Source organism: Garra rufa, chromosome 6, assembly GCF_049309525.1.
Source record: "Garra rufa chromosome 6, GarRuf1.0, whole genome shotgun sequence".
Classification (NCBI taxonomy): Eukaryota; Metazoa; Chordata; class Actinopteri; order Cypriniformes; family Cyprinidae; genus Garra; species Garra rufa.
In genome coordinates, this window is record NC_133366.1 from 46249160 (window position 1) to 46260112 (window position 10953).

The 10953-nt window shown below is 36.7% G+C and overlaps 1 protein-coding gene across 1 annotated transcript; it reads left to right on the forward strand.

Moving 5' to 3' along the window:
• Positions 1-1731: 1731 nt before the first annotated feature.
• On the forward strand, positions 1732-9728 carry hapstr1b (HUWE1 associated protein modifying stress responses b). The gene is made up of 4 exons (XM_073842144.1): positions 1732-2102; positions 3252-3332; positions 6204-6479; positions 8575-9728. The coding sequence occupies exons 1-4, from the start codon at positions 1907-1909 to the stop codon at positions 8814-8816; spliced, it is 795 nt and encodes a 264-aa protein (XP_073698245.1). The 5' UTR covers positions 1732-1906; the 3' UTR covers positions 8817-9728.
• Positions 9729-10953: the final 1225 nt, after the last annotated feature.

Below are 10953 nucleotides of genomic sequence, written 5' to 3' on the forward strand. Positions count from 1 at the left end.
AAGGTGCTTCACGATGCCATAGAAGAACCATTTTTGTCTAAATGGTTCCATAAAAAACCATCTGAAGAACCTGTTTAGCGAAAGGTTCTTTGTGGTGAAAGAAGGTTCTTCTGATAATAAAAAGGTAAGAAAGAGATGGTTCTTCAAAGAATCTTTGACTTAATGGTTCTTTGAATGGGTCTTCTAAGGCATCGTTGTGAAGAACCTTTTAAAGCACATGTAACAGTTAAGAATAACAGTTAAGAATATGTTAAATGTTTATATGTTTATATTTATATGAAAAATGTCACTAATTTTAATGTTAATGTTTTTTAACAACATCAAATTTTGATCTACATTCTTATATCTTTTGTGAAATGTTATCGAAACCTACTTAAATATCCTTTTTAAATAAGATAAATTCTGTATAGCTTAATGATGAGTTTCATTTAACCCTATAAAGACTATTATAACATTTAAAATGCAAATTTCTAAATTATTCACAATCTATTACATGTTTTTTGTTATGTGATTGAAAGTTTGCAGTAAACATTGTCTATTTGTTGTAAAAGATTGACTTATGATTATAAAGTAAATAAATAAACACTTACTGGACAGATTATCAGTACTTTTTATAAAAAAATCATGTTGTAACATGATACATCAGGCTTTTGAGGAATGTTTATTACCCTTTTATACCTCTTTTATACTCTTTTATAACATTTATACCTCTCAATCATAATTGTATTGCATTGCATTATGTTTTGACCCCAACAATAACAACTACAGAGATTACAGTCATTATTTAGTGGGTACTTTCAATTAGGAGGTGGTTGTCCCAAACCCTAACTCCTAAATTTTAACTTCTGAAAATGATATTAAATTTTTTTTTTTTCATTGTTGTTTTAAAAAAATCTTTTTGGTTCTTTAAAAAAGTGGAGTATACTGAACTATCAACTAAGATCTTATGATGTTTTTGGTTCAATATATACGAATCCTTATAAGATATAACTTTGAAATCAGTATGATCAACTTTTTGCCAACAAATCTCTTAAAGTACACTTAAATCACTGTTTTTGTAGTGCCAAATTGGTGGAGAGGACAAATATTCCAAAACTTTCTGAAAATACAATATGAGAATTAACTACACAATTACTAGAAATGTGTCCCTTAGATATTATACAATGTGCATACATACAAGACGTTTTTTTTTTTTTTAAATCCTACTTTGGACCAATTCTGTAGCATGACCCATATACATAAAAAGGGAGGTGTTTTAAAATATGCCACCATGAAAGTCGTCTGTGACTTTAAATTGGTTTTGAGCAAGAAAGATGCATTCGTGTACTTGTATAATGACGCCCTCTGTAGGCCAAAGAAAGGCATCACATCAGGCTGTATAATCAAAATCCCTTCTCTTTGTTTACCAGAGACGCCTACTGTAAGAACAGAAGAGCAACAGGAAAAGACTTCGTTAAGGACACTCGCTGCATGAATAGGGACTCATTATGGGCTTGCGCAATCTTGCGTTCCTACTCAGTGTACTTGAGGCTCAAGTATTTGGTGTGGCAGTTCACATAAACAGGGGCGGTGTCTTCATTCATTGTCACTCCGTGACAGATGACAGACAGTTGACGCATCTAATGAACGGTTGAGCCGTTGACGCCCAACCACGCCCCGTTTGTCTGCAGCCAATGCGCGTCGAGCATAACTCAAGAGGGCGGGGTTTGAGTCTCGGCAACGTTAAGTTGTTTTCATCGACTGTGTGGCGGAGAAGTGCAAGCACCGTTCGCTATGCAGACGTAAACTAACAGCTGTCGATGAGGCCGCCGGCGACAATCGACGACGGCCGGGTTTAATCACCACGGAGAACTTTTGTAAGCGAACGTTACAACATTACAGCAGCGGTTTAAGTGTTTTTGCGGCCATGGAGGAGAAGAAGGAGGAGGGGGAAGCGGAGATCCAGGAACACGGACCCGAGCACTGGTTCTCCAAATGGGAGCGGCAGTGCCTAGCCGAGGCCGAGCAAGAAGAACCGAGTGAGGAGGAGACCGAGCAGAGCCAGCAAAAACTCTGGCATCTCTTCCAGAACTCCGCCACCGCCGTCGCCCAACTGTATAAAGGTGCGAAATATGTAATAAAAAGTCACTGAGAGCTAGCTTCAACGTTAGCTGGCTAGCCGACACTGGCAAACAAAGGACACTAACTCATAAGCTCAATGGATAAATCTAACGCGAGCTAATTAAGATGCCGAGGTTTTGTTTTACAATAAAATATATGTTTAGAACTCAATTCAGAATACTTCGCCTCTAATTTGGCTGTTTTGAAGGTCGGTGGCGTTTACAGATTAGCATCGTTGCTAAGTGGGAGACGAGGAACGTAAACTGACACAAATCCTTTTCTCTCAGGGCACTATCCAGAAGTGTCACCGTTTATTCGTCTTTGTTAATTAGTAAAACGAGTTAAAGTACATTTAAACGTCTTTTACGAAATGTAAAAGATATTTAAAGCGTCACCCAGCTGGTTGTCTTATCAAGCAAAACAAAATGGCGAAGTGCAGGGAGGAGTTCATCCGATGAAAATAACTCGATTTGTGATCGAGAACTCCTCTGGTATGAACTCAAACGCCACATGTGCAAACAAAACGATCTAGGGATGCAAACTATGATATAACCCGATGGAATCGTGTGACTTTTTGTTAACAACAATAATAGTATGCGAAACAAAATGGCGAAGGCAGGATTAGCAGGCTAAGTTTAAAGGTTGTGAGTTATTGTGTCAGAGCTAGGTTTGTTCATGTTTCTTAATAAACAGATAAGACGCCATAAAGCTGGTTTAAATTGCAAGTGCACGTTTTCATACACAAAGCTGTGGTTTGGACAAGCCGGCACAATCAGATAAACTAAAGCTACCCAACAAAATGGCGTAGAGTCCTCTTGCTACATATCAAATTTAGACGTCGTGTAATTAATGGCTGTGTCTCAAAACATAGAGACCGCACTTATGGTCATCATAGACGCTTTTAGAACATTCCAAGCGCGCTTATGCTGGCCAAAAGTGCTGTTTAAGTAGGCAGCTCGCTATCTCATAACACACAGCCAGTGTGAGAGGCCGTTAAGGTACTAAATATAAAGCTGGTGTTGGTTTAGTTGTCTTGGGTGTTTTCTTGGCTTTCTTTAAACACGGTGGGTAAATGTATGTGTCATATTCAGACGGGAAATTATGTATATTCACTTGCAACGTAACCATTTCCTGTCTCTTCACTCCCTCAGATAGAGTATGTCAACAACAGGGGCTTTCCTTATGGGTTCCCTTTCAAAATGCTGCAACTGCCGTCACTAACCTATACAAAGGTAAGTTGGGAGCTTTTAGATGAACTGTTGCATTTTTAGGATTGTCATTAATTGGTCTGTATTAATTTTGTTCGTGAACATACTGCTGTTTTCGTATGCATCTTTTTTTTTAGTCAAGGAATCACTTATTTTTCAATCACTTAAGGTCTTACCTGCTTTTAAAGACAACAGCGTCATTCACAATAAGAATAATAACTAAATAGAGTGTTTTCACGACGCCCGTCAATCGGCCATATTGGCAACGCTGAACGTAAACAATACAGCAGAACTGAACGAAACTTGCATAATTTGCTGATTATTGCTGCTGAAAATGGTCAGTTATTCCCATGTTTTGGGCTGTAATCGGTTGGAATAGGGAAAAACATTTGGAGTACTACAGACTGCTAAAAGTTATAACAAATGAAGGAGAAGAGTGCAAAAAACTGCCTAAGGAACAAAAGGCGTTTGTGGTTGGCCAAACCAAACGATTTCCAGGGCAAGAATCTTGACAAAATTCATGTTTGTTCTTCCGGTCAGGTAGGTGAAATATTAGGCTAATATCTTAATTAGCACTGCTCGTACGTAACTTTACCACCTATTAACTTTAGTTTATCAAACTATTTCGCCCTTTCCTGCTTAAGTTCTTCTCTATATGATTTTGCAGCTTCCACACTTTTTTTTTTTTTTGGCTGTGGTTTAGACAGCATAAATTAGCAGAACAACGTATTCAGTAGTACATTAACCATGCAATTAATGCTGTTGTTTACATCTGAGTATCGCCAGTATGGGTGTGCATCCGGGTAACTGACCAAATCGTGACGACAATCGTGCAAACCCTCTATTATTGTCCACATCAATGCGTACTTATAAGCACACTTTTCAGTTATGTCGTCTGTTGCTTTAAATGCTTGAGCTCTTAAAAGTCAGGCAGACTTTTGGCTATATTTTTAAACATATCTGGAATAAAATAGTTCTGAAAATGATTCCAACAATATTGTTCCCCAATGTGTTATTGTTGTAGTTGTAGTGTGGACTTCCTTATTCTCATAAAATTAGACTTATTTTAGAACTTAAAATTAGAACTTTAAAGTTATCGTTACAGCTGTCGTCATGGGTGCGAACAAGCCTCAACTGTAGCACAAACCAATAGCATTAAACTGCAGGCTGTAAGCAGCAATGCCACTGGTTGGAGCTACACTCTGAGAGGAAAAAAAAAAGGTACAAAACTGTTACTAGGGAGGTGTCATTTGAAAAGTTACTATAATGTACCTTTAAGGTAATAATATTTGCCATTTTGAGCCTGAACATCTTATTTGTTAATGAATAGCTGATGACAGACTGAACAATTTGTATTTTGTCCAGTTCAGCATGTAAATTAATTTCAGTTACAACATATATATCGGTTAAATGAGCAATTCAAGGACAATATTTGGCCGAGATACCATTTGAAAATCTGGAAACTGAGGGTGCAAAAAAAAAAAAAATCAAAATAATGAGAGAACTGCCTTTAAAGTTGTCCAAATGAATTTCTTAGCAATGCATATTACAAATTATATTTAGGGTAGGAAGTTTACAAAATGTCTTCATGGAACATTTAATATTCAAATTATTTTTGGAATAAAAGAAAAATCTATCATTTTGACCCATACAATGTCTTGTTGGCTATTGCTACAAATATACCCATACTATATGGTTCTGTGGTCCAGGATCACAAATAAGACACTTTGTAACCTCCAGAAAGGGACCACAGTGATTGAGATGAATTAAAATACCAGAGCCTACATTATAATGGAGAACACCTGTTTGCCCATTAAAAATAGCTGTTGAGCAGCATTTAGTAGGTTGCTCATATGTTGGAGACTAGAAACAACATCTTAAAGTCCTATTGATTTATTCCTCTCTCCAGGCAGAATCTCTCTGATTGTAACAGTGGAAGTCTTATTCACAGCCTAGAGTAGTGGTGATTTATTAGTTTGCAGTTATGAAACCTTAAACCCATCACAGTAATGTGTACAGCGTTGTCTGCTAGCAAAACTTGAGTCATCATTCAGATGTTTTGTCTGTTTGGTTTGGGGTAATGAAAGATGATGTGGTGATGAGGGATGTCAGATGTGTCATGTGGATGATTTGAGGCACGTTATTAGAAGCTGTCAAGAACAGGGAGTGTTTGTTTGTTCAGTTTACTGGAGATCACTGCCTACGTATTGACTGATTTAGCAAGTTCACTTTTGCGAAAAGTTTTATAGAAGCATATAGGATGTGGCCAGTTCAAGTTTAGTTTGGAAGTGTAGAGTTTTGACTCAACTTTGAGTGAACCAGAAACTCTTCAGTCCAAGTGTATTTACTAAACCTCCTCATTTTTCTTATAAACACCTCAGTGAGATTTTATCTTCTCTTGAATCATTTCATGCACCCTATCTCAAGATTTTGCGAGCGTATAATTCATTTCAATCTGGTTCCAGCCTGGCAATGGAAACCCTGTCAATTGAAACAAATCTTCATGCCTGCCAGTTATGGTTGAGGCGGTTTATTTGTTGCCTATTATGGATTGAAAATATATTGAAGAACAGTGGCTGCTGTTCCTGAGGAGATGATGATTCTGCTGCTGTTCTGGCAGAATGAAAATTGATGGCGTTACGCAATTGCTTTGGAAATCGATGATATAACATTTACATAATTACGTTATTTAAAAGCTTCTTATTTTAATTATCAGCTGTTCTGTTTCTTCACATAAAATACTTGCTCTCTGCATGATGCCGTATAACAATTTCTGAAATCAAAAGGTTTTTCTAAAAAGGGCATTAAACATTAGGAGACATTGATGCAGCTAGGCTGATTTCTGACATACATACAGAAATACTCATGCCAAGTCCCCCCCCTCCCATCTTCCAGAGAGTGTTGATGCCCATCAGCGGAGTTATGAGCTGGGTATTCAGATCGGACATCAGAGACGAAACAAAGATGTCCTGGCATGGGTGAAGAAAAGGAGGCGGACTATTCGGCGTGAGGATCTTATCAGCTTCCTCTGTGGTAAAGCCCCACCGCCACGTAGCTCCAGGGCTCCGCCAAGACTTGCAATGGTGTCGCCAAGCCGACCCACGTCCTCGGAGACAAGTTCATCTGTAGAAACAGACCTGCAGCCTTTCAGGGAGGCCATTGCTCTGCATGGTGAGTGTGCTTGATGACAGTGGCATTTAATTGCTTTGCAAAAGATACACATTAATTGATTTGCAAAAGATACACATCTCAATTCTCTCATTTGTATTAAACAGCAAAGAAACTTGTTTTATGACATTCTTTGAAGTGTATAATGTAAAGTGCTTCCTTTGGGCAAAATGCATTGTATGATTTTCCACTGCAGCTCGTTCTATGGCCTGTAGTATTGTTCAAATGTGAGTTTTTTTCATAGAAATGGTACACATACAGCAAAATGTCACTGGTGAAGGTTTTCTGAGCACATGCACTAGACAGAGCTTTGCATATGACATTACTTGTGGCCACAAATTAAGAATGGATTTTTAGAATGCATTTTATTAATTATCTCCCTTGTTTTCATTCAGTCAGAGCTACAAATTAAGAATTTGTTCCTATACTTAATTCATCTTGCTGGAATGAATTTATATATGGGTCATTCTATAGAAAAGTTGGAAACGTCTTGAAAAAATGGCCTTTTGCAAAAAATGGAATGTTTACAACTTGTATAATATCCAAGGCACACATTTCTAGTGATGGTGCAGTTAACTCTCATATTGTATTTTTAGAAAGTTTGGAATATTGGTTCTCTCCCCAAATTTGTCACTACCTAAACACAGTAATAATAAATAATTAGAAGGGTTATATTGACCTATTAAGATTTTGCTTACATCTACATTGTAAAAAAAAAAAAAAAAAAAAAAATATATATATATATATATATATATATATCCAATTTTATTGGTTAAAAAGTTGATCATATTCATTTCAAAGTTAAGGATTCATTAGTTTGAATATACATTAAACCAAAAACTATCATAAAATCTTACTTGATAATTCAGTATACATTATTTTTGACAAAACATCCCATGTTTTGGTAGAGACCGTAAGTATTGGTAGCGATCACATTACAGAATAGTAACTTGCATACTAAAACATGCTAAAATGCAAAACAAAAATTGCATAACTGTACTAAAATGTTGTTTATTTCCCTCAAATATGAGGATTGTGTGTTCCCTTTTGTCACCACTGAAACAATGAGGACATGTTTTTAAAATTAACAATCAAAAAACACTTTACAAAATAATCAAAAAAAATTCAAAGGTTGGGGTTTGGGACAGCCACCTTCCAATTGAAATTACCCATTTAAGTGAGAATTTTATATATATTAAGCTTATTGATATTTTAAATATTATTGTGGGTTTCAAGAGATCAGTGGTTCTCAATCCTGGTCCTGGGGGACCCCTGTTCTGCACATTTTGAGCAGGATTGAGAACCACTCCAATAAATAATAGAAGGATCTTAGTAAAAATCTAAGACTTGAATGCTTTTTAAATGTGTAATTTGGTTGTGGGACAGCAGTTTGCACTAATTCTGTAGAATGACCCATATATGCCATGTGCAGGGTTCTATAGTAGTTTCAACAACAGTTTTCGATTATATGTTGCAAATGGTGCTAGCATGTTGTCTTGATGAATTAGGGACTGTGAATATACAGTACAGACCAAAAGTTTGGACACACCTTTGAACCAAAGTTTTCTTTATTTTCATGACTATGAAAATCGTAGATTCACACTGAAGGCATCAAAACTATGAATTAAGACATGTGGAATTATATACATAACAAAAAAGTGTGAAACAACTGAAAATATGTCTCATTCTAGGTTCTTCAAAGTAGCCACCTTTTGCTTTGATTACTGCTTTGCACACTTTTGCCATTCTCTTGATGAGCTTCAAGAGGTAGTCACCTGAAATGGTTTTCACTTCAAAGGTGTGCCCTGTCAGGTTTAATAAGTGGGATTTCTTGCCTTATAAATGGGGTTGGGACCATCAGTTGTGTTGTGCAGAAGTGTATATATAGTGTATATATAGAATATAATATTTTATAGAGTTATAGTTAAATATAATTCCACATGTGTTAATTCATAGTTTTGATGCCTTCAGTGTGAATCTACAATTTTCATAGTCATGAAAATAAAGAAAACTGTTTGAATGAGAAGGTGTGTCCAAACTTTTGGTCTGTACTGTATGTTAGTCATTTATATTGTTTTCCCACCTGTGTGATCTGAAGGTCTAAGCGGAGCCATGGCGAGTATCAGTATGCGCTCCGGAGCCCCAGGTTCGCCCACACACCTGAGCGCCAGCTCCGCCCCCAGTCGCCGCAGGAACGGTCTCCACGACGTGGACCTCAACACTTTCATTGCCGAGGAGATGGCGCTCCACCTCGACAACGGAACTCGTAAACGAAGCTCCGCCCAGTGCAATGATGTCATAACAGACTCGCCCACTCACAAACGCAATAGGATGATCTGAGCTCTTAAGAAAAAGAAAACAACGACAGCGAAATACGTGAAAACAAAAATGCCACTCCTCAGTCATCCTCCCATCTTTATTCAGACCAGGAACTAAAAGCAGCCAATAACAGAGCTCACCACAGCCCAGCACATTCTCCGATTGGTCTACAGAGCCCAGTTGAGGTGATCGGTGGGAGATGGTGTTCAGTGCAGAGGCCTAAGTGCCCTTCCATAGGATCCTGTCGACAAACACACAACCCTCATTCACTATATTGCTGCGTGAGTTGATTGTGTGTGTGTATGTGTGTGTAAGGTTGTTATGGCTGAATTGAGATGTGATCGAACGCAGGAACAAGAAAACATTTTTGTGTGCATGTTTGCAACATAATGAGCAATGTCTGTATGATTGCGTGTGTATACAAGTACTTGATGTGTGTGAGTGAACGACTGATGAGTTGTGTTTGAGTGTGTGTGTGTGGTACCTGCCTCTTCCTCCAGCACCTGTCACTGCCCCAGCTCTCAGTTACCACGCTGCGGCTTTGAAAAGCAACAAATGTTTTATTTTAATATTATTGACAATGTTATTCATGATTATTTTCTCCTTTTTTTTTTTTGCCTTCTCTTAATTCTGCTCTAGCAGCAGGCACAAGTGCTGTGATAGCCATACGTCCGCTGTCATGCACATCTCTCAATCACTCTTGTTTTCCTCCTTGAGCATCCATCTTTTTTTTCATTCATCCTCTTTCGTCACTCTATTCCCCCCAGCACCTTTGTCTCCAGTGTAACATTATGTCATGTAAATACCTGTAGGTGCTGACATAGACTTGTGGTACATATTGTAAAAAAAAAAAAAAAAAAAGCTGTGCAGAGACCATTGAATTGTTAATGTACAATAATGATTCTTGCATTAAAGAAATCAAGCTTTTAACTACCTCTTCTTCTGCTAAGTTTGTCTAAATACGATTTTTATCTTTAAACTAGATTAGAATGCTAATTTATTGAATGCACATTCTGTTGTATCAAAAGTGCAATCTGTTACTGTTCTTTTGACAATCTGTGAACAACAGCTGCCAATAATAATGCTTTCAGAATTAATGTTCGTTCCCATGTGTTCAGCTGTGTTTGAACACTCTGTGAATGTGTTTCCATAGGCTGGAGATGCTACAGCCCCACAATGCTAGCTACAATCCAGCATTTGTAGTTTTTAACATATCCAACATCCTGGAAATGTAAAGGGCAGTTGATAGGGTTTTACAAAACTAAAAAGTGCAAAGAAATAAATTGTGTGGACAGAACCGGAGGAATCAAATGTCAAACCGGTGACAATTCTCAGCGTTTCTTTCTTAAAGAGCTGTAGAAATGTGTTTGGCAGGTGACAACGTGTCAAGCGGTCTCAACTGTTTAATGTGTTATACTCCATTCAAAACCATTTTAAACATTTATTCTAAGAGAATACTTTTTAAAAATCATGTGACAACAGCACCATTAAAACTGTAACAAAACTTAATACTTAGGAAAAAGACACTCCCTTATGCGATTTTACATATATTTCAACCTGAAACCAAGTTGAAATGAAGATATGTATAGGCTTAAAGGGACAGTTCACTCAAAAATGACAATAGTTATTTACGTATTGTATTTACTGCATTTCTTCTCTCTCCAGCACACAGAAGAATATATTTTTACATATGTTAGACTAATGAAAAAATATATATTTCGTAAAATATCTTTCATGTCTTATACAAGATAGAAAATCATACACATTTGGAACAACATTATGGTGCAGAGGGTTTTTTATTTTAGGAAACTATCTCTTTAACTTGTGTAACTTTGATTTGTAAAAAATATCTTCTACCTTTCATTGTTTAAGAAATTCTATAATTATACAATCACAAAATTATTTCACAGAATGATAGATTAGCAGAGCTGCTTCATAAACTTCATAAAAGGAGAGTCCATATAAATGTAATATGACTATAAAAAAAATGATTATCCGTATATTGTGGTTACCATTTAATCCCACTGGTGGCAAAAATTATAAGTCATTGAAATTACTAAGATTTTGTATCCATGCAGTGACAATGACTGAAGATGTCAAACCTTAAAATGATTCTAAATATACATATATACATGAAATATAATGTAAAAATATAAAA